Here is a 22,273-nt window from a genome sequence, read left to right on the forward strand (position 1 = left end):
CCGAGTCTCGGGCCGACCGCCCCGTCGTCATCTTCACATGCGCCTGCTGCCGCTGCTACTGCTGAACTGCCGCTGCCGCTGCTTCCGTACAAGCAGCAACAGGTACCCACCCCGTCAGCACAAATTCACAAATCATCGGATAACCCGCTCCCTGTCGTATCTGATCGCTCTTACTTAAGCCGTCCCTGCCGCCCGTGCCAGAGATGCAGACCTTTGGTGAGGCCGGACAAGTTCAATGGCGGCCGCCCTGAGGGCCCAAACGCTGACCCTGACAGTCCCAAAGGCCCGTCGTGTATGTCCACCATCCCGAGTCCAAGGTACATGTTCTTGTATTGATCGCATCCTCGACTTAGCCACGCTTCGACCTCAAACTAAAGATATTCGACCTGAACAACGTCCCCCTGGTATCCGGCACCTGCTTCGTCAAATGGCACCTCCCCTCTTCGAGCGCTGCCGAACATCGCGGTCGCACCACCAAGTGTAACATTAAAGATCACAAGGTCGTCTTCGACTACGAGAAACAGACTCCCGTGCGCCTTGTTATTGGCAAGGACCAGATGTTGCAAGAGCTATGGATTCATCTCGAGATCATACAAGAATATTCTAGTAGCGGAAAAGGAGAGCGCATAACTCTGGGAAACATCAAGCTCAACCTCGCCGAATATGTCGACACCAATGACCACAATCACGACTCGGAAGAAGGCGTCACCCGACGCTACCTCATGCAGGACAGCAAGATCAACAGCACTCTGAAGATTTCACTACAGCTCAAGCATCTCGAGGGTGATCGAAATTACTATGCGTACGTTCGACCCCTTCGAACTTCTGCCGTCCTACTAAACAACAACACAGTCCTCCACTGCGCACTGCTCCTGTCTTTGGTGGAATTGCTGGCATAATGTCTTCCGAGGTCACAGAAACTACCGAAGAGGGCAGTACCATGCCTTCGCTATTGAGTAAGAGCCGCGAGCACGGCGAGTTACAAGACATGTACCGTCGGACACTAGCCGCATCTTGGGTGGCTCAGCCAGGGGTAATCCAACTCTTCTATACACTCTTTAGAAACAACGAAGTACTGATTCATGTCTGCAGGAACTAAGAGCCGACGACTGCATCAAGGACATCTTCGCTGGTGGTGATGGCTGGGGCTCACATCTGGACCACGTCCAACACAACCACCACCTCAACCCCAACAGCGATGAAGACAAATCCAATTCAGCCAATCTCACCCCAAAGGAACACTCTTCCAAATCTCCGCGGTCTAAAAGCCCTCTGCATGGCCATCATCGCAACGTCAGCAAGGAAAGCGTGCAATCCGACAGGCGCAAAGGCTTTGATGGCTGGTCCAAAGACAACTCTGCCAATGGCAATGTAGGCAAACACGGCACTTTTGGAGGCCGAAGTAGTCTTCATCAGCAAGCCATGAAACTCGAGCAAGAGTCTGCCAAACGCAAACAGAAACTTGGCCATAACGAGGTTGACGAGTTTGATAATCCATGGCGAGAAGATATGATATCGTGGAAAGTCGGCAGATCGACCATGATTTAGCAATGTTGTTTGATTTGATACCCATTGGAGCTTGTTTGTTGTATTGTTTTATTTAGTCAACGAGTAATGTTAGATGTATGAATATGGAACGCAAGAATTGTATTACTTGATTCGACATGACCATACTGTGAAATCTAAACCGAATGAATCAAAGCCTCAACCTCATCCCAAGACCTGGGCGCTGTAGTCAAGTTCTCACACCCATCCTCCTTGACCAAGACGTCATCTTCAATACGCACGCCACCAACATCCCAATATCTCTCCAAGACAGCCTTGTCAATGTACTTGGCATACTTTTCCTCCTTGAGTGCCGGCTCAATGATGAAGCGACAGAAGTAAAGACCAGGCTCAACCGTCACGACAGAGTTTGCAGGAACAGAACCTCTGATGCGCAAGTAGCGGAACATGGGATCCGGGTCTTCGTAGTTTGCGTTGCCGCCGCAGTCGTGTGTGTCCATACCAAGATAATGTCCCAGACCGTGAGGCAAAAACAGAGTAGAGACTCTGCTATCGAAAAGCTCTTTCTTGTTTCCACCAGTCAGGATACCCAGACGACGCAACCCGTCAATAGCGATTTCGTGGGCCAGAGCGTGTAGGTCTTCCCAAGTGACATTGGCTTTGAGTGCTTTCATACACTCTGCCTGCATTTCATCAACGATATCGTAGATTTCTCTGCTTTCCTTTGTGAATTTTCCTTGCAGGGGGTAGGTGCGGGTGATATCTGAGCAATAGCAGTTATACTCGCATCCAGCATCGATGAGCAAATTCAACTTTTCGGAAAGAGGCAAGTCGTTGTGGACGTAATGCAGAGTAGCAGCGCTGGGGCCGGAAGCACAGATACAGCCGTATGCTTGTTCGCGACCACCATTGCTGATGCAGGCGCCTACAAAAGTTCCCATGAGTTCTCGCTCGTTGCGTGCGTTTTTGACCATGCGCATGACTTCGGTGTGGGCGTGTGAGGAGATGGCGTTGGCATGGCGGATAAGACCGATTTCGTGTTCGTCTTTGACGACACGGCATCTTTCGATGGCGTTCTTGAGGAGGTCCCAGTTGGTCTCTTGGAAGGAGAGGAAGGTGATGTGGTCTGCTACTTGCTTGGGGATAGCCAAAATAGTGCCATGAGGAGTTTCAGGAGAGGTCAGGTATGAGTTGACCTCAGTTGAAGGTTTGCATGCATCAATATCGAACCTAGATAATATGAGTTGTAATTCTTAAGCAAAATACAAATCACTTACTTCTCCATTGCTTCTTTCTCTAGAAGTGGCAGGCCCGACCAGATGACATCTTCGGGATCGATAGGAGGAATGAACAGAGTCAAATAGTCATTCTTGATGTCGTAGGCAAGATACGAGTCGGGAATAGCGCATCCAGAGAGGTAGAAGAAGAATCTACGTTGACTAGAAAAGCGTCAATCTCTCCGACTGATTGATAGAACAAATCTTCTCCTTACCGGAAGTGTGCAGCTTGGTCATCATCCTATATCCATACAATCAGCAAAGAGCTTCCCATAAAAGCCATATCCTCTCTCTGCTCTCAATCACAACAGGAACATCACGACGAACGTCATTTTCACATTGTTGCTTGTGGACTGGATTAAGACGATAAAAGTGACCAAATACATACCTCAACCATAGCAGTCTTCTGCGCTTCCAAGTAGATAATACCCTCCTTGGGACCACCGTTTTCAGCAATGAACTGAGCCACACGTCTGGCATGTGCCTTGGCGGGGTATTTGCCCGCTGGTGGGGGTGGAAGGTCGTGGTTTGCAAGTCCCATTTTCTTGTCTTTGCTGATTACGAGTCAAATGTTGAAGGAAGCTCAGGGGAAAAAGCTGTCGACTTTTTGTTGAAGATGTTCTGATAACAAAGTCAGAGATTGTGGTGTTGCAAGATTGAGGATACGGGAAATGCCAAGGCATGGAGCTGCCTCGGTGATCGCCTGCCTAATCTGGCTATACAGCATGAAGAGGTGTTACAAATCTGAGTTCAGTACTATTGAATAGGAAATGTACGTGAGTAAAGATTTGATAAATATTCATGCATATACAGAATTTCGCCAACTCAATGCTAGACCACTTCCTTGCAAGAGCATCAGACCAGATATAAGACTAAAGACCAAAAAGAACGCCATCCCGAGGGGTAATGCCATTTATTTGTAAGAAGAAGCCAGAAAGTACACAGAACGCCCGTGGTAACATCATATCTAATGAATCCAGAAAGGCTAGTCCTTCCAGCGGTTGAGGTACTTCTTCATGTCGGCAGCTGTAGGTTGAGTAGCAGCGGCGGCCTGTTGCGAACTTGTCAGCACGATACAGAACACGAGGTGAAGGACTGGAGACTTACCGGGTTCTCTCTACTCGAGACACTCACAGTGTTAGACTCGGTCACAGTCAAGGTGATGGAGGCGGGCGGCGCATATGTGCTGAAAATGGTGAAAGCCGAGGTAGGGTTCAACATGGAGGGGGTCTTTGCGGTAATTTTTGTTCCAGGCATGGGTTGCATGGGAGCATACTTGATGAGACCGGTCTGGAGGCGGTAGGGAACGGTATACACACCGGCTTCGGGAACGACAGAAGTGGCAGTAGCAGCATCACCACCAGTAACAAGCTCGTGGGAAGCTTCTGGGGTAAAGGTCGTGTCGGAGCCGGCGGCAGTGACACCTTGTTGCACAGCAGCGGAGAAAGTGCCAGTCATGCCTGTCAGACCGAAGCGCGAACTGTAAACAATGTCGGTTCCTCCATCGACGCCGACCGAGATCATCTGGAGAAAGCTATACAAAGTTAGAAAGCAGTAGCTTGGTTCTAGTGCGAAGAAACTTACTATCCATTGGCCGCAGTCTTACCGAGAGTAAGGGGGATGGTGTAGGTAACGGAGCCAGTTGTACCTGAGTAAGCGGCACCCGCTTTGATGGTGACGGCGGACTGCGGCACTTGTCAGCGCTCGAAGGAAAGACCGGAGAGAGATATCATACAGTAGTAGCTTCTGTGTTTCCACCAGCGATAATGTTCAGTGTGTAGGTAGCGAATTGGTCGATGGTGGGGGCGGTCCCATCGTCAGTCCAGGTGAAAGTGACGGCCGTGCCACCAGCGATTTGTTGACCAGCAACAGGCGATGTGAACTTGACGTCGGCGACGGCAGTAGCTGCCAAAGCGGCCAGCGCCGTCAGAATATGGCAGCGCATTGTTTATGTGTCGTGTGTTGTGTATTCTTCGACGCGCGGTCTTGATGTCCGACTGGGGAAATGTTTGGCCTTTACGGCTGGCGTTCGAGAGGAAGTGACGAGTGTCGAAGCGATGCGGTGTACCAGCGAAGGTATCGGCGGCGACGATGAGAGGTGGAACAGGTGATAGGTCGAGCAGAAGTTTGCGAGATCAAGGTTGAAGATGCAAACACGAATGTCGACATGGGACGAATGCGACGAGGCAGGCCTTGGCCATCTCGCAGCGCCTCTGCCGATCGCCGCAAAGCCGCCCCTGACAAGATTTCAAACACTGCACTTTAATTAGCTACATCTCTCCTTTGCCATTATTTTTCTTATCCTCCTTTTCAACTTTGGTCTCCTAATTGCAAAGTTATAGTGACAATATATGAGAAAATTATCTTGTTCGAGCCTTGTCGCTCGCAAAGTCGCTATCCTGACCGCTCTATCTGCGGAGTAGCAAGGACTACAGAAAATCAATCCTTCAAGGTAGGATTTCAAAATAACACGACGTTCACAGAATAATGATCGTAAAATGGTTTTTGGAGTAGAGATTGATCGTTCATATACTTTTTTGTTACAACAAGAGTCGAATGGGCAATCGTGTCTTCCCGCATATACCCTAATGACCTCTCTTTCGTGACGGTCCTCGCTGGAGGAAAAGATGCAAGAAGAATGATGATGTGAAGAAGAAACAACAAGACGCTCAGATAAAACAAAATCTAAAAGTACAAACATGACATAAGGCCGTAACCTCGAAACATCCCACCACATCAAACTCCAGTTTTTGGTGAATCCCACGTGCCTTCCCTTTTTCTCGAGAGCAATTTTACCGAAGTACAGCGATGATAAAGACAAGGCGCGAGACTCTTCCGGAGAGAGGAGACATCGCGAAGAGAACTGGTCGTGTAAATGACGGACCAGGTGGGCGAGAGAGGAAATATGTATACAGAGAAGTCGGGGGTATCAGGAGGTCGAAGCAATTACTTCGGATCCAAAGTTGCGTGAGAAGAGGAAGGAGAGATCAGTAGCCTCAAATTTAAGGCTTCTGCTCACCCTCACCACCCTGCTTCTGCTCACCCTCACCAGACTCCTGCTTCTGCTCGGAGCGGGCGCGGTGCATCTTGTCGAAGAGGGTAAGAGAGGCGGACTGGAGCTCATCGGTCTTGGCCTTAAGGTCCTCAGCAGTAGCGGTACCCTCACCGGTCTGGTTCTGGGCAACGAACTCGCGGAGGCTGGCAATCTTCTCCTTGATCTGGTCAGCCTCAGCCTTGTCGAGGCGGTCCTCGAACTCCTTGAGGGCCTTCTCAGTGTCGTTAAGAACACTGTCGGCCTTGTTGGCAGCCTCAATGGCAGCCTTGCGCTCCTTGTCAGCGGCACCGTACTTCTCAGCGTCGTTGACCATAGACTCGATCTCAGAGTCGCTCAAACCAGAGCCGGAGGCAATGGTGATGGACTGGTCCTTTCCGGTGGACTTGTCGGAAGCGTGAACGTGGACAATCGAATCGGCGTCAATGTCGAAGGTGACCTCAATCTGGGGGACACCACGGTGGGCAGGAGGGATACCAACAAGCTGGAAGTTTCCGAGGAGCTTGTTGTCGCGGACAAGCTCACGCTCACCCTGGTAAACCTTGATCTCGACGGCAGACTGGAAGTCAGCAGCGGTGGAGAAGACCTGGGACTTCTTGGTGGGGATGGTGGTGTTGCGGTTGATCAGACGGGTGAAAACACCGCCGAGGGTCTCAATACCGAGGGAAAGAGGAGTGACATCGAGAAGGAGGACATCAGTAACCTCACCAGAGAGAACGGCACCCTGGATGGCGGCACCAATGGCGACAGCCTCATCGGGGTTGACAGACTTGGCGGGCTCACGGCCGAAGATGCTCTTGACCGAGGTGGTGACCTTGGGCATACGGGTCATACCACCAACGAGAATGACCTCCTGAATGTCCTTGGCCTGCATGTTGGCGTCCTTGAGGGCCTTACGGACAGGCTCAACAGTGCGGTCGATCAGAGGACCGACGAGCTTCTCGAGCTCGGCACGGGTCATCTTGCTGTTGATGTGCTTGGGGCCAGAGGCGTCGGCAGTGATGAAGGGAAGGTTGATGTCGGTCTGGGGAGCAGACGAAAGCTCAATCTTGGCCTTCTCGGCAGCCTCACGGATACGCTGGATGGCCATGCGGTCGTTGGAAAGGTCGATGCCCTGCTCGTTCTTGAACTGCTGGACGAGGTGGCGGACGAGGGTGATATCGAAGTCCTCACCACCAAGGTGGGTGTCACCGTTGGTCGACTTGACCTCGAAGACACCGCTCTGGATCTCGAGGATGGAAACATCGAAGGTACCACCACCAAGATCGTAGACGGCAATGACACGGTCGCTCTCCTTCTCAAGACCGTAGGCGAGGGCGGCAGCAGTGGGCTCGTTGACGACACGGAGGACGTTAAGACCGGAGATCTGACCGGCATCCTTGGTGGCCTGTCTCTGCTGGTCGTTGAAGTAGGCGGGGACGGTAACGACGGCGTTCTTGCAAGTCTTGCCAAGGAAAGACTCAGCGGTCTCCTTCATCTTTCCGAGGACGAAACCACCGATTTGCGAAGGCGAGTACTTCTGGCCGTGGGCCTCGAGCCAGGCATCGCCGTTGGTGTGCTGAACAATCTTGTAAGGGACCTGGTTCAAGTCACGCTGGACCTCAGCATCCTTGAACTTGCGACCGATCAGACGCTTGGTGGCGAAGAGAGTGTTCTCGGGGTTGACGACGGCCTGACGCTTGGCGGCAATACCGACCAGACGCTCGCCCTCCTTGGTGAAACCGACAACTGAGGGAGTCGTTCTGGCACCCTCACTGTTCTCAATGATTCTGGGAGCGGCGCCCTCCATGACGGCGACAGCCGAGTTGGTGGTACCAAGATCGATACCAATGACCTGGCCCTTGACCTTCTCCTCACCGCCCTCGGCATAGCCTCTTCTGAATGAGGAGACCATGGGGGATCTGAGAGCCGACGAGCGGACTGAAGGGGTGGCGCGAAGCTGCAGAGAGGTCAGTAACGAGCTCTGTGAGCTTTGAGAGCTGTCGCATGTTCACTTACGCCTCTGGCAAGTCTTTGTGACAGCATTGTGATGTGATTAGAGCAGAAAACCAGAACGCGACAAGAGAAAATGGGGTATCCTGAGCAACAAACGAAACTTGCTCTAGGGTGGGTATGGAGATGGGGATGGCGAGGTTAATAAGTGACGGAGCAGCAAGAGGAAGTCATGGCGTCGTTGCTCGAGGAATTTTGTCCTTTAGCGTCGAATCCCCGGTCCCGGCACTCTCCGCCACGCCCATCGAACATGCTGGAATCTTGTCCGAGCATCGTGCGCCACGCCCGACGACCGCTTGTCTTTGCCATCACTGTGACTGTGTTTGCTCCGACACATGCCCGTTTGCCTCTGCCAGTGCTTCTTGTTCGCCTCGCGCTCGAGTCACATCGCTCGCCTCTACTCGCTGGACTCACCTTCACTGCACCTGACATTTCTAGTGAGCTTCAAGCAGATAGCTAGCTCTATTTGCCTCGGCTTTAAACGGTCAAGTAGGTCCTTGCTCAGGTCGAACGGATTTATCAAGCGAATAGCTTCTAGTGAATAGCATCTATCACTGTCAAAACATGCACTAATGTCCGAAGAGATCTGAGTTTTATTATGTACACATAATTAATGAATCAAGGTGAGAGAGAAAAGGAGAAAGAGAGTGAATGCCATCAAGTGTAGCACTCCATGCGCCAGCAATGCCAGATATTCCCAATGCTATCAGCGCTCCATTGCGCCATGTGCCTGATCCATTCTTGATGCGCCGTAAAATCACAGTCTGTTCATATATGTTCGTTATTTCATTTCCACTGCTGGAAACATCATTCTCAGCTTGACCTGCAAGTCAATCTCGAAGATGCCCTCCTCACATGCCGCCCACAGCTTGCGTCCATCATGACTGATGGCTAGACCTGCTGTTCTGACTCCTATGGTAGCCTCGCGTCCAGCTCTGCGCATCAGCATCTCATAGCCATCATGAAACGCGGTAGGTCGTGCTGATGTGTAGCCTCGTAGTGAGGTAAGCGTATCGTACAGGCTCTGCGCTGTATCTGTTCCGCGTTCAAATTCCTGTCGTAGTCCACGGAGCCGCTCACGCTGAGCAGTCATTCGGCGAAGCTGTTCCGTACGCACCATAGCCTCCCGCTCACGAGACTGTCGCGTGCTAGCGTCTATTGATCGAGGTGATTCAAATAGCGGTCCCCGGGCCAAGGTCATTGCATTGGATATCGTGCGCCATGGGTTGTCTTCCTCTGTTTCAGTCCTGGTGGTCGCCGTTGCCCGCGTTGCATGTGGAGGTATGGTCGGGGCAGTGCTTGTTGATGTAGGGGTTCCTCCTGCTCCAGAACCGCGGGTGCCAGTGTCACGATTCGTGTTCGATGTCGACAAAGCTTCACGCTCTCTATCACGAAGCAACAAATACTCTTGTATTGAATGAAGGGGTGGCAGCGTGTTGTCACTTGTATTCCGTTCTCTTTCGCGAGATTCTGTCGTTTCCCGCTGTGATGTCCGAGATAATTCCGGGAAAGCTGCGTAGGGGTCATTGTGGTTGACCAAGACGTCGCTGAATGGGCGAGGGGTTTCAGTGGATCGCGCAGCCGCCGAAGTGCGACTATTAGTATGGCCGCTAAAGAGACCAGCGCTGGTATAGTTGATCGAGCGGGGAGCACTTCCTTGAGTACGCGCTTCTTCGCGTTGTCTAGTTGTTCGAAGTGCTTCAAGGATCTGTTGTTCATGTGCTGTGAGACCTCGAGGATCATCTCCTGGCACGGATGTTGTGTCGCGTAAGGTCGGGAACATTGCACGGGCGCGGTCAAGATTTTGAGAGCGTTCACGCTCTCGAGCTTGTAGAAATTCTGTAGCAAAGTTACCCTGCTCGGCAGGATCTCGTGTTTCCCGGTAGCGGTCCAGAATCTCTTGCTGTAGGTCATCGAGGCCATCATTTTCTGTCAAATACTCTGCTGCAATGTCTTCAAGTTCAATCTGTTTCAGACCTTCTTCATCCGGTTTGAGTTCTATGACCTGTTTGGTCCTAAGTCCAGTGCGCAGATCGCCGATGCATATACGGCCTTGGTCTTCAGCCCAGATCAGCAAGTCCCAGGGTTCTGGAGAAAAGAGCATGGTTCTGACAGCGCCAGGATGTAGAGCAGCGACAATGTTAGGTCTCGTTGATGGAATCGTAGCAACGATGGCAGCTTCTGCCTCATCGGAAGCACATTGAGAAAATACGTCCATATCAAACAGAGTGATGTAACCGCCTTCAGAACCCAGAGCTGCCAAGCTGCCGTTGGGCGACCAGGCAGTAGTGAAATAGCCCGGTTGTGCAGTAGGATCGCCAGCACGAAGGTGGACATTGTTTGCTAGCTCCCAGGTGACATTGCCTGTGTTCAGACGGTTGTGAGGCTTTGGGATCTGTGGGGGAGGCTGCGATAGTGTACGTGTGTAGAAGAAGGCCTGATTGGAGTCGCCGACAGCAACAAGAGTTGTGCCATCGGGCGATATGGAGGCGTGGTTCATGGGGAAGGGCAGATCCAAAACGGCAGTTTCCAGGGCTTGGGTCAGTGAGTAGACGCGAACAGTCTTGTCATTGTTGGTTAGGACGGCGACAACATCGTATAGGTGATTTTCCTCATCGTGAATTTGGTGGATGGAGATGGAGTTGACAATCTCTTCGCCTATATGTTCGAGCTTGACGTTGGCGGCTCTCGGAGTGCCCCTCTGTGGTTGCCAGTAGTCCAGTGGCAGTGGAGCATCTACGTCTGCAGGGCGAACTGGAGACGAGCCCTCCAGCTTGATTGCGGCAAAGTAACCATCCTCCTCACCTCCAACACAGACCCAGCCAAAGCCAGCAGCTGTACATCGAGCGACAAATGGTAGTGTGGCGAGGTATTTGCGTTTCCGCGATTGCGTGTCGAGATAGTAGACTTCATTGACGCTGGCGTAATAGATGGCGTCCTTGTCGGGCGACGAGATGTAGTGTCGCAATTGCCAGTGTCTATCGCATTGACATCAGTCCAGCTCTTGTATGTCTCTCTCACTATCAACTCACGAGACGGGGATCTTGACTGGGTAGAAGGTCTTGTCGGGATATGCGAGGCGATCGGTATCAGGATATCTACATTCTGATTAGCACGCACTGGTTCGACACTCACTATCTGAATGTGATGCCAGGGTACTCACGGTATACTGTCGATGGCCATGCTGTTACTCTGTCGACTTCAGGAAGAGAGGCGGGTAATTAGGAATCAAAGGTAGAGCAGGCACGGCACCATTCGACTTGATCGATTCCGCTGCGATGATAATGAAAGGCGACTCTCACTGCGGTTGCGCTTGCGGGGGAATGACGCACGCACGCTTGTCTTTGACAACTACAGCACCTTTCACCTCCTGTTTCACCTCCGCGTAACCTGTTTACTACTGCAAAAGACTTGCTCAAAGACCATCTACGAGCACCGACTTCTGTGGACCCTGACATTGGGGATGTCCTTGCTGCCTCACCTGAAACCACATCTCAGTCACAAACAATCCACATTATGGAGATGCAACCTTCATTCACGAATCATGATGGTTCTGGCAGGTAGGTTTGATCTTCACAATCAGTCGCTTTCAACAAGCATCAGGTGAGAAAGTAAATTGTCTTGATAAAAGTAAGCTCAACTGTTCCCAGGAGCTGCGTCAATTTCGTGAATCCATGCTACCTGCTACTAACGCCCGTTGCCTATCAGGTAACATGCTAAACCAGTGCTAATCCTCCCATATCCCAATTCCTGAACACCAATGCCAAATATCAATGCTGCGTATCTCGTGGTTGTGGTTGCATCACTCCATGTCTGGATTCAAACGATCAAAGACGTTGCAATCCCCTGCGACTACGGGTGGGGCGTTGCTCAGGTAGTCAGGCCTGAACCTTCTTGACGACCTCCTCGACTGCTGGGAAGAGAGTGTGGTTGCGCTCAAGACCAGTGATCTTCTCAGTAGCGTCACTTGACGAGTTCTCCTTGAGGATCTTGGCCAGCTCGAATGACTCCTCGTCACCCTCAACGTTCTGGAAGCGAAGACACATCTCGATACCACCAAGAAGGGCATCATACTTGGCTCCCATCTCAGCAAGATGAGCAGCAGGTCCAATGAAGCGCTCGTTGCGCGACAGCTTGCGGAGAGGAGCACGACCAACACGCTCGACATTGTCCTTGAGGACTGGGTTTGAGATGCGCTTGATGATCTTCTCGACGTACTCGTTCTGATCCTCCTCAGTAATTTCGTGCTTGTTCACGATCAGGTGAGCAGTCTCCTTGAGAGTGTTTCGTACAATCTCGTGCAACTCCTTGTCTTGCAGGACATCGTGGATGCATTCCTTGCCGCGGTTGTAGCCGTAGTAGGCAGCAGTGGCGTGGCCAGTGTTGACGGTGAAGAGCTTACGCTCGATGAAGGGGGTAAGGTCCTCAACAAAGTGAACACCCTCGATCTTTGGTGGTTGCGAGGGAAGGAAAGGCTTGCTCTCAACACACCACTCGTAGAACTTCTCGATTTTGACGTTCAAACCAGCGTCCTCATCCTGCATGGGAACAATGCGGTCGATGGCACTGTTAGCGAAGCGAGCCTTCTCTTGAATGTTCGACTTGGTCGAGTCTGAAAGCTTCTCCTCGATGAACTTGCGAAGGGTGTCCGTGGCTCCAATGGCATTCTCACAGGCAATAACAGCGAGAGGCGAGTCCTTCTTGCGGTTCTCGATACCCTTGGCGATGACAGGAGCAATGAACTTGAGGATGTTGGGGCCAACTGCGCAGGTGACAATGTCGGCAGTGGCAATCTCCTCGACGACCTTGTCCTCATCGGTCTTGCTGTTGATGGCGCGGTAGTTGTCGATCGTCTTTGACTTGGTGTCTGATGTGCCGACTTCTGTCACAGTGTATGACTTGTTTTGTTGCAGGGCGTTGATAATGGCGTCCATGACATCGACAAAGACGACTTCATATCCGGATTTGTGCAGGAACTCGGCGACGAAGCCTATCAGAAAAGTCAGCGCTGAGATATCAATCTGTGAGGATATCTACTTACCACGACCGATGTTACCACCACCAAAGTGAATTGCCTTCATGTCGGACATTTTGTTTCCTGATATGCAGAGAAGAGAGGATGCTAAGGCCAACTGTTAGCCGTGTTCGAGATTTGACGTCTGTTTCTTGTGTCTCAAGGACAAAGGAGCGCAACAAAGGCATAACACCATTTGCGACAATGATAACATTGACCCTCGAGCGCATCAGAGCCAGATATTATCTACTAACCTTTTGATAGAGACTGGTGATTGATGGCGGTGTACTTTTGTCCTGTAGACAAGAGGTCAGCAATGCGGCGGGGTATTGCGGAACGAGGGGCAGATAGCACGAACCTAACTGATAGCAGGCTCTAGACGAATCAAAGTATTAGAGGGGGGAACGAGAAAGTTCGTGGATTGGAAGAAGGAGGTATGAGATGGGAATGACAAAACCAAAGAGGTCGAGGGATACCAAGTCTATTTAACACGTCCGGGGGTTGCAACTGGTTAATGCCTCGTTGCTCCCTAACACATAGCCAAACCCGCACTATCCCAACCTACTCTCCCCGCACCATTACCGTATGACGACGTTCGCTGCCCGCACGTCACCTTCCCTGACGGCAGAGGCTTTGAGGCTGGCAAGCACGGTCCCTTGGACGCTTATCACAAGGTTTGCAACTTGTAGCCATCGAGTCACCATCGACGTTAATATCCTCGGGCTTGCTAGCGGGCACTTGCGGGCAATCATGTGCTAACCAGATCGGGCGCTCTTGTCACGCTATGGCTTGCTGTGCGGATCGTGGATGAGTGACCACCGCATTGTTGTGCGGCATGTGTTGCGGTAGGATCTCATGTCTCTCTCTTGCACTTGTTGCACGGCATGCGACAATGAAGCCTTGCAAAAAAAAAAAACGAGTGTGTGTTCTGTTATTACGTATTACTTTACTACTGCAAAGGAAAAAGCGATTAAGCTGTGTTATCAAGAATTGCGTGGTTTGGGTATCATCGTTGTTCGTCGTTCATCCTCCGATTCGCGTTTATCCGTAGACCCGAGGCCCTAATACTTGAACCCTTATCTGACGCAACAATACGCGAATCGACAGGGGAGCGCCCGGTTTTCCCCAACAGGAACAAACCGATGTCTGTAACTTGTAGTCAAAATATCCCGCGGCCGAAACTGCTAGAACCAGCGAATCGTTGCAATCATCTGCCTCTAGGCATGGATGGCCTGTTGAACATGAGGATATGTCGACACCATCTTGGCGTACAGGTCCGGGTGCTCTGTGATCATGACTTGCGGGTCGAAAGCTGCAGCAACGAATATAGTGTCGATGCCACTGCTTAGCGGGGTTGTGAAGATGTTAGCGATTTGCAAACCAATCAAGAATGCGAATGCAACAACAACGGGTGTGTACTCGCCGTTGCTGTTGTACGCAGGCGAGGTGAAGATCAGGTACAGGTAGGCCAAAAGAGCGCACAGGTAAGCGATGGCCGTAGCGCCTTGGGTCAGGACGGGGCCAATCAAGCACTCGTTGACTAACGCATCGATGCCTCGGTCTTTGATCAAACTAGTTGTTTTTAATGTCAGCGGAGCCCACTCGGTCGTATAGATGAGGTACTTACGTCCAAGTGTCCTTGGCGGCGGGGATGTAGGCCTTGCCGTAAAGCGCGATATAGCTGAAAGCGTATCTCTGTTCTTTCGTGAGCTGTCTGGAAATTTCGAAATATTGCGTCTCCACTTACGTTGACGAACTGGACAACCCAGTCCAGAATTCCAATAAGACACTGGAGAATGCAAAGCGCGATGTCGGCAGCAATGTTTCCAGAATTTGCTTCCTGCTGTCGTGCAATACTGCATGCTTGTCTGAGCATGTTGATGAGTGCGACAACCAAGCTTCCAAGACTGATACTTCCGAAGCTGTAGGTCAAAGAGCGGCGGGCGGCTCCTCGGGTAATGTTCTTGGGAGGGTTGTGCGAACAGAAGTACCATGAGCCGTAAACTCCAGAGATGATCACATGGATCGTGTTCTTGAGGAATTCGGAGATCCAATACATCGCAAACGTGATGAAGACAAGCAGACCGATAACCTTGGCGCTTGAACAGCCACCAGCGCCGGTGGAACAGGCTGGATTTGCGCCTGGTTCATATTTCACATACACCGCAACGAAAGTGACCGAGAACCAGGCACCAAGTGCAGTTGCGAGAACACCGCCAACAAGCGAAACGAGATAGACATGTCCAAACTTTTTGGAAACGTCAATGCTGACAGGTCATCAGTATCTCGAAGACTCGAACACTTCCTCCACGTCATCAAACATACCTTGTTTGTAGCATAACTACACTAAAAGGAATTCTAGGAATCCAAGAGATGAAGCAGACCACGGTGAAGATAGCGAAGATGAGGAAGACAATTCCGCCTGACCAGTATTTTCTCGACAGCATGTAAATGGCGGTCGCAAAACCAGCAATGATGTGAACAATACCGGTAATCCAGATGAATTGCTGCTACATGTCAGTACGCAGCTTCAACTGCCATGGTGGGTTTCAAGAATGTACCTTCGTGAATGCGCGTGCTAACCAGACATAGATATAACTAAGTACCATAGCCATGGCAAGACAGAAGACGAAGAGGACGATGGTGTTGGTGTCAAGGCCGAAGTCATTGTTGCTGTCGTAGATACCACCACCATTGAATCCCTTGGTCGCAGCTACACACTAATGATCAGCGCTGTGTTCATGGGAATTTTGGCAGTCCATCCACAGTCCAGGATTTGCGTGCGCGAAAACTCTTCACGTACCGTAGCCCTGAAGTGCGATACCAGAGACAGCGACATATCCAGCAAAGACGGCGAGGAAAAGAAGACCAGCCCACCAGTCATTCCACTTTGGCTTGTCAATCTTGAAAGCCTGCTCGAAGGTAGGCTTGTTGTCGTAACCATTCATGTCAGGACGAGGGTTGAAGTTCTGGCCGTAATTGGGAGGAGGTTGCGAATAGCCCTGGCCATTCTGGTAGGGCTGCTGGTATTGGCCATTCTGGTTGTAGGCTTGCTGAGGTTGCATAGGATAGTCCTTTTGGCCATCGCCATCCGGCATCTGATAGTAGCTGTTTGCTTCACCGCCGGCCATGGTGATAGCAGGATTGTCAGAGAAATACGTTTGCGCAAAGCAAGGAATGCGCCCGACGAGTTTTGCGACAGTGAATGTTTTTGTATTCCTTCACGGGTCAAAGCTTGGTTTGGTGACGTTCCTTTGCAGCCACAAGACCACCAAGACCTCAACACAGCGACAGGGATCGTCGCAGCAAGGAACGGCTCACGACCGCTGACTGTTCATTTGGCGTCTACAGCTGTGCACAGCTAAAATTGCCGACGTCTTTGCCTTGGCCTTGGCCATCGTTGGTCCTGGCACCAGGTCTATGGCTGAAATCTGGAAGCTCAGAGACGCACCCCATCATATAAGAATAAGATTAGAGATTAGCTTATATTGGCGAGGAGATCTTCATCATGCGGACCAACAACCAAACTCCTCTCGGACGGTGCACGAGCACGCCAAGTATTCAAAGAAAACATGCGCGTATCATGGTGCTAGCTGATACATATTCATGCACGAATGGTCTTGTCTTCGAGTATTAGCAAACAGTAGATGTGGTCGCGAGCATTAGCTTTTCGGTTGCGTTAGGCGAGAAAGCATATCAACATTGACGTCCAGCTCATGATTCGTGATTTGTACTGCAGCACCATTGAGATGGCACCACATGATTGCATACTCAAGGCTACACATTTGGCAGATTGGTACGATATTTTCAAGATACATAAACATTCAAGCCAGGGCGAAGATGCCCACGAGCCTGAGTATTGCTAGTGTAGAAGTATGTACAGGGTCACATGCCCAGCGAGATGAGTTTGGCAAATTCATCTGCGATAGTTCCTAATTTATACCTACCAGACTACGAATGATGTGAACGAGTGGCGGTACACTGGTAAGAGCGACAGTAATTGTGCCCAGAAGCCCCATGCTAAGACTTGAGAAAGCAGCCGCTCGAGGATCGGTAGTCAGAAGTAGTGCAGTCGCTACAGCAGATGAATTGGCGCCTAATGTGATACCACGCGTGATATAATCATCTGCAAGCAGAGTCAGCTGGTTGTACAGATGTACTCAAGTGAGTTAGACCAGAAAGAAAATACCTTTGGGGATTCTGAGTAGGTCCAGACCAATCGGACCCACGATGACACCCGCAATGCCACTGAAAATGCACAATGGCGCAATGGTAAATGGGTCACCGCCCAGATTCTTGGTAGCCGGCGTCGCCAAAGCAAGTGTCAAGCTTCGAGATGCGAATGCAAGACTACGTGGTGCAGAGATGCCAATGTGGTAACAAAATGTCGGATACGCGAACAGCGATCCGATAGAGACGATTACATTGGGAACAATGATGGTCATGAATCGCGCCTTGAGCTCGTTTCGGTATCGGTACATGGGTAGGCTTAATGCTACGATGCTGACATCGAGAACGCTGCCGAACATGTCTCCCGCCCCTGGAGGCTTCAGTCCTTGGTCGTTATCCCAAAGCTGTGTATACTTTGTGTTCGTCGTGTATGCATGCAATCCATCGTCGAGGCTGTCATGTCGAATCAATGCAAGTACCCAGATGCCAAGGATAGTGAAAGCTGAGGAGACCAAGACAGGGTGCAAATATGTCTTGTACTTAGGTGGCAGACGTAGAGCAGCGAAGTAGAAGATGACATTGAGGGAAAGTTGTACAGGCATTGCATAGCCAACTCCGTAGTAGATTGGCAGGCCTATAAAAAGGAACAAGGCACCATATGTCAGCATGTCAAAGTTCAGAGTGACAAAGGCAGCCCAGCGTTGAGGACGGGTCAAAGGTGCAGCATCGTGGCGAAGAGGAGTGGCAACCATTGAGGAGGTCGTAGCGTTCACAGCTACAGGCGGTCCACCAGTGCCGATCACAGCATCGGGATTCATGGCTTTGGAGGGTGCTTGGATATCGGCAATTTCGTTTGGCGAAGAGGGCGTCGACGACTCTCCCAAGTCAGCCTGAGCCGAAAGCGTTGGCACAGTAGGCACCTCACTGGCAGTCGAGGCTTGTCTCGTCTGTGTGAGTGGGATATTATCATCTTGACGTCCGAGTTCTTCAGCTCTCTCTGTCATTGCACGCTTGGATGTGCCGAGAACGAGCTGGAGGCCTCGGACCATATATGCCGTGAAAGCAAAAACCGCAACATAGCCGATGACTGTACGAAGTTAGGCAAGTCAATTGGAAAAAAGCTGTAGAGTACTGACTGAAGACAGCTATGATCTTTGCAACCTCGACGCCGCTAATAGAAGGACTTAGAGGCAAGGTCACGAACGCTGGACAGAAGAAGATATTGATATATCGTAGAGCAAAGCCACACTAGAAACGATAAGAATTACGTATGGGGCGCATTTTGCAAAATTATAGAAACTCACTGGAATCTCAATCAAGTTGACTATTCGCTTGGTCTGGCGGTCACCAAGTATACCCTGGAGCAAGACCAATATAACGAACAGACCAATCATACATGCTACAGAAGCTGGGAATGAGACAGAACTGAGCGATATCAGAGAATGTACGCCGAAGCAGACCGCGAGGATACAGGTCAAGCCTAAAGGTACATATAGCCATGCAGTCACAGCGCGTTCCCAAGACGACTTCGCTACCTCAAACAATAGTCAGTAAACGAGGGTCCGATTGGTAGAACACAGTGACTTACAAGCGCAGCGGCCTGTCCAGCATCATTAGCGAACGCAATAAGCCGCTTGGTATTCATGGCTGGATACTGTCAAACTACAAACAGGTGCAATTGTGCATGCCGAGAATATAAGAGGGTTACTGAGGGACGTTGATGACTCTAAAGACGGCTTTTGCGGCTACGACGGAGAACATCACCAGCTGATTTTGAGCGTCAAGGATTGCGAGAAATACCTGTAATACAAGTAGCTAATAAGAACTGTTAGATTATAGTCATTAAACGAATAGAATGCAGGTCAGCCGGACACAGTCCATGCCCGATGATGAATAATAAAAAATAGGTGGAATATGTAGAGCAGCTGAACTGGCCAGATTGACGGCGTTGGGCTTGTTGGTGTTGGACCCTTTCGCAGGGGCCCAGTACGCTGTGCCTACTCCTAAGCGCAGCGCTGTCTTTAGCACTCGCCCTCGCACAACGCAGCCCCTTGTCTGTTTGTACAAGAATCGCGCGTCAACATGTCGCTTGCTACCAAGACTCAATCGCAGAAGATCTTTGAGAAGCTGAAGCAGAAGCAGGCTAACAAGGTAGGTGGCCTGTTGTACCAAGACTCGACGTGTGCCACAATGTTGATGCCATCCAGATCTGCTTCGACTGCGGCGCCAAAAACCCCACCTGGTCTTCGGTTCCCTTTGGCATCTATCTCTGCCTGGACTGCTCGGCTCACCACAGAAACCTTGGTGTTCACATCTCCTTCGTTCGCTCCACCAACCTCGACAGTGCGTAATCCGACTCTCCACATACCCCACCCCACTCATACTGACATCGCATGTCCAGTCTGGCAATGGGAGCAGCTCCGTACCTTCAAGGTTGGCGGCAACGAGTCGGCAACCAAGTATTTCCAGAGCCATGGTGGCTCTGCCGCTCTCGCTAGCAAGGACCCCAAGACAAAATACACATCCAACGCCGCCAACAAATACAAGGAGGAGCTGACACGGAGGTGCCAGGCTGATGCCAAACTGTAAGAATACCATGTACTACAACCTGCGACAAAAATTGACCTGGCCTAGATACCCTGAGGAGGTTGTTATCACCGACCTTGCCGATGAGGCCGGCGCAAGTGGCACAAGCACCCCTGCAGGCGACGACGACGACTTCTTCTCTTCTTGGGATAAACCAACCATCAAGCGTCCTAGCAACCCTCCATCTCGTACTGGCACACCAGGCATCAACCGTACCAACTCACCATTTCTCAACACCCCAGCCAATGGCGCTGCACGACCGAAGTCACCATTGACCGCCGACGCACCCGCCCCTGCACCCACCACTGCTCGTGCAATCCCTGCAGCAGCTGCTCGCAAGACCGCCGTGGGTGGTGCAGCTCCCCGCAAGACCAACATCCTGGGCGCAAAGAAAAAGCTTGGTGCAAAGAAGGTGGACCCTGCAGCCCTTGACTTCGACGCAGCAGAGCGCAAGGCTCGTGAGGAGGCAGAGAGAATCGCAAAGTTGGGCTACGACCCGGAGGCCGAAGCAACTCCTGCAGAAGCTCAGATCAGCTCAGCACAACCAGATTCCACCTCAAGTATCGTGAGCCCACAACCTGTTAGTCCCAGACCGGGCGTTGGTTTCGGCGCAACTGGAAAGGGCAAGGAAAAGGATCAGGGCGACATGGAGAGACTGGGTATGGGTGTCCGCAAGCTTGGGTTTGGTCAAGTTGGTGGTGGCGCTCCTGCCGCCGCGGCGCCCAAGAAGATGGGCTTCGGTTCGACTGCCAGGGCGACAGAAGGTAAGAAAACACATGATCAGCTGTGCCCGACAAAGCTTACAATGTCATCTGCAGATGATTCAGAAAAGTATGCTCGCCAGAAGTTTGGAGCCCAGAAGGGTATCTCATCAGACGAGTTCTTTGGCAGAGGTACATTCGACTCGAACGCTCAGCAAGAAGCCAAGTCTCGTCTGCAAGGCTTCGAGGGTGCACAATCTATTTCGTCTAACGCATACTTTGGAAGACCCGAGGACGAGATGCCCGAGGGTGAGTATGGAGACATTGAGACGGCAGCCAAGGACTTTGTTCGCAAGCTTGGTATTACCGCAGGAGACGATCTTGAGAACCTCACCAGTCTATTGGGCGAGGGCACCAACAAATTGCAAGGTACGGCAGACACAATCAATAGGTTGCTGGATCAGCGGCTAATAGAAGTGACAGGTGCTATCAGAAACTACCTCAACGGATAGATTGGATGCCAAATTGAGAAGAACATGACACAGACAGAGCAGTACGTGTGCGATCAGTCATAAGATTAGCACTAGTCAGCCAAAGGTAGAATGAAATCAAAGACCCTTCAAATCTCAATTGTTTTGTCGTGCTGCACGTAAATGTTGGCAGTCGGTGGAGTGAGAGCCGAGGCGGATGGAGAAGGGTCCATGCACACGGCCCCGGTTGCGTCATGCTCAGAAAAGTGCAATGATCTGTTCTGGTCTTCGCGGCGCAACCACAGAGTGGGTATGGTGATCACGACGACCGACCAGCCATGCACTTGACCTCGCCGACGACGTTTATACATTTCTCGACTTTCTAAGCAACAACCTACATCATGCCTCCCAAAGGATCGCGCGTCGTCCACCACGACAATGACTCGAGATCGGACGGCTCGAGTTCGAAGACCAATCACAACACAGCGAAGAACAAGCGCCCGAACGGCACGAGCAACCTTCGTGATGCGAAGAGCGTGAACGACACAACTGCGGCACAAAATGCCTCGTCTAGCAATGGCGTAAGTCATCGCGTTGGCTCCAGGTACCGCGTCGCAAGACCAAGGCTGACCTCCAGGCACAGTTCACGTGGGCTCAGGAAGACCTGTCCCTCTTACAGCAATACCGCGCCGCACATCGCATGGAAACGCCTTCAGCATTCAATTCGATACGCAATCAGTTTTTGCTTAGCAACCCGGGTATCGGTAGACAGTCACCGACCATGGCAAGGCGCAAAGCAAAGAGGAAGGTACCCAAGGAACAACTCGCCATGGCAGTCAGGAAAAACTTCAACGATGCAGCTGTCAATGAGATTGACGTTATGGTCGATCTGCTGTACAAAGTGCGCAACCAGGGTATGTCGTCCTGCAACGTGCTGCTTCCTGCTGTTCTCGAGTGCTGACACAAGTGCTCCTCAGACAAGGCGTTCCGTCTTCGATCGGCACCTAGCAGAAGTAACAAGTGAACAAGGGCCTAGCAGGTCAGACAGCATATGGGAGAATTTGGCGTCCTTTGGGTATACCACGAATGACAGATTGAACGAACATGGCCAGGCGGTCTCGTCATCATCACCATCCGGAGTTCAGGCGTTTCTGTTTTAATGGTCGAGGAATATGCGGAGGACGGGATAGACGAAGAATAGTAGGCATTGGTAGCATTTCTCTGGCCTCTCATACATAGTACGAATACCCAATCATCGGATATCAGATTAAATACATGTTTGCAAAAGAAAACACAGGCCATCAGGGTCTCTTGGTGTCCGGCAGGTCATAGCGGTGAATTTTGTCAAACATCTCGAAGATTCGGTGGCATGCGCGGCATCGCTGACCGCATGCCAAGCCGACTTGACATGTTTCCCGCCGCAGTGCCAAAAGTTTCCCAGTCCCCGGCATCTCGACAAGAAGACTAGCAAGACCACTGCTGCTGTTGGAGCCTTCCATCGCCGT

At 51.2% G+C, this 22,273-nt stretch overlaps 10 protein-coding genes across 10 annotated transcripts; 3 read left to right on the forward strand and 7 right to left on the reverse strand.

The window, feature by feature from the left end:
• Positions 1–235: 235 nt before the first annotated feature.
• On the forward strand, positions 236–1,548 carry M437DRAFT_48570 (uncharacterized protein; the record flags this gene model as incomplete). The annotated part of the gene is made up of 4 exons (XM_041021691.1): positions 236–292; positions 354–802; positions 853–1,033; positions 1,093–1,548. The coding sequence occupies 4 exons, from the start codon at positions 236–238 to the stop codon at positions 1,546–1,548; spliced, it is 1,143 nt and encodes a 380-aa protein (XP_040879830.1).
• Positions 1,549–1,682: 134 nt separating this feature from the next.
• M437DRAFT_66053 (X-Pro dipeptidase) lies at positions 1,683–3,324 on the reverse strand (the record flags this gene model as incomplete). The annotated part of the gene is made up of 4 exons (XM_041024681.1): positions 1,683–2,736; positions 2,784–2,945; positions 2,999–3,024; positions 3,172–3,324. The coding sequence occupies 4 exons, from the start codon at positions 3,322–3,324 to the stop codon at positions 1,683–1,685; spliced, it is 1,395 nt and encodes a 464-aa protein (XP_040879831.1).
• Positions 3,325–3,768: 444 nt separating this feature from the next.
• M437DRAFT_48713 (cell wall biosynthesis protein) lies at positions 3,769–4,728 on the reverse strand (the record flags this gene model as incomplete). Its single annotated transcript, XM_041021712.1, has 4 exons — positions 3,769–3,834; positions 3,891–4,317; positions 4,368–4,468; positions 4,519–4,728. 4 exons carry the CDS (start codon positions 4,726–4,728, stop codon positions 3,769–3,771), a joined length of 804 nt encoding a protein of 267 aa, XP_040879832.1.
• Positions 4,729–5,785: 1,057 nt separating this feature from the next.
• M437DRAFT_48479 (putative mitochondrial Hsp70 chaperone) lies at positions 5,786–7,860 on the reverse strand (the record flags this gene model as incomplete). Its single annotated transcript, XM_041021674.1, has 2 exons — positions 5,786–7,774; positions 7,834–7,860. The coding sequence occupies 2 exons, from the start codon at positions 7,858–7,860 to the stop codon at positions 5,786–5,788; spliced, it is 2,016 nt and encodes a 671-aa protein (XP_040879833.1).
• Positions 7,861–8,608: 748 nt separating this feature from the next.
• M437DRAFT_48871 (uncharacterized protein) lies at positions 8,609–10,807 on the reverse strand (the record flags this gene model as incomplete). The annotated part of the gene is made up of 2 exons (XM_041021738.1): positions 8,609–9,125; positions 9,228–10,807. Coding segments are annotated over 2 exons (2,097 nt in total), but the record flags the coding sequence as incomplete, so codon positions are not given.
• Positions 10,808–11,705: 898 nt separating this feature from the next.
• Positions 11,706–12,908, reverse strand: M437DRAFT_48996 (uncharacterized protein; the record flags this gene model as incomplete). Its single annotated transcript, XM_041021762.1, has 2 exons — positions 11,706–12,817; positions 12,869–12,908. 2 exons carry the CDS (start codon positions 12,906–12,908, stop codon positions 11,706–11,708), a joined length of 1,152 nt encoding a protein of 383 aa, XP_040879835.1.
• A 1,150-nt stretch (positions 12,909–14,058) lies between these two features.
• M437DRAFT_75343 (DUF580-domain-containing protein) lies at positions 14,059–15,972 on the reverse strand (the record flags this gene model as incomplete). The annotated part of the gene is made up of 6 exons (XM_041026406.1): positions 14,059–14,413; positions 14,469–14,536; positions 14,589–15,108; positions 15,167–15,348; positions 15,403–15,554; positions 15,645–15,972. 6 exons carry the CDS (start codon positions 15,970–15,972, stop codon positions 14,059–14,061), a joined length of 1,605 nt encoding a protein of 534 aa, XP_040879836.1.
• Positions 15,973–16,773: 801 nt separating this feature from the next.
• Positions 16,774–18,656, reverse strand: M437DRAFT_84509 (uncharacterized protein; the record flags this gene model as incomplete). The annotated part of the gene is made up of 5 exons (XM_041028112.1): positions 16,774–16,967; positions 17,031–18,098; positions 18,148–18,259; positions 18,316–18,546; positions 18,600–18,656. The coding sequence occupies 5 exons, from the start codon at positions 18,654–18,656 to the stop codon at positions 16,774–16,776; spliced, it is 1,662 nt and encodes a 553-aa protein (XP_040879837.1).
• A 437-nt stretch (positions 18,657–19,093) lies between these two features.
• M437DRAFT_75345 (ArfGap-domain-containing protein) lies at positions 19,094–20,810 on the forward strand (the record flags this gene model as incomplete). Its single annotated transcript, XM_041026407.1, has 6 exons — positions 19,094–19,162; positions 19,219–19,354; positions 19,413–19,596; positions 19,646–20,361; positions 20,416–20,727; positions 20,782–20,810. 6 exons carry the CDS (start codon positions 19,094–19,096, stop codon positions 20,808–20,810), a joined length of 1,446 nt encoding a protein of 481 aa, XP_040879838.1.
• Positions 20,811–21,169: 359 nt separating this feature from the next.
• Positions 21,170–21,792, forward strand: M437DRAFT_84511 (uncharacterized protein; the record flags this gene model as incomplete). The annotated part of the gene is made up of 3 exons (XM_041028113.1): positions 21,170–21,349; positions 21,412–21,682; positions 21,746–21,792. The coding sequence occupies 3 exons, from the start codon at positions 21,170–21,172 to the stop codon at positions 21,790–21,792; spliced, it is 498 nt and encodes a 165-aa protein (XP_040879839.1).
• Between the last annotated feature and the right edge of the window lie 481 nt (positions 21,793–22,273).

This window comes from Aureobasidium melanogenum (genome assembly GCF_000721775.1).
Source record: "Aureobasidium melanogenum CBS 110374 unplaced genomic scaffold scaffold_10, whole genome shotgun sequence".
Classification (NCBI taxonomy): Eukaryota; Fungi; Ascomycota; class Dothideomycetes; order Dothideales; family Saccotheciaceae; genus Aureobasidium; species Aureobasidium melanogenum.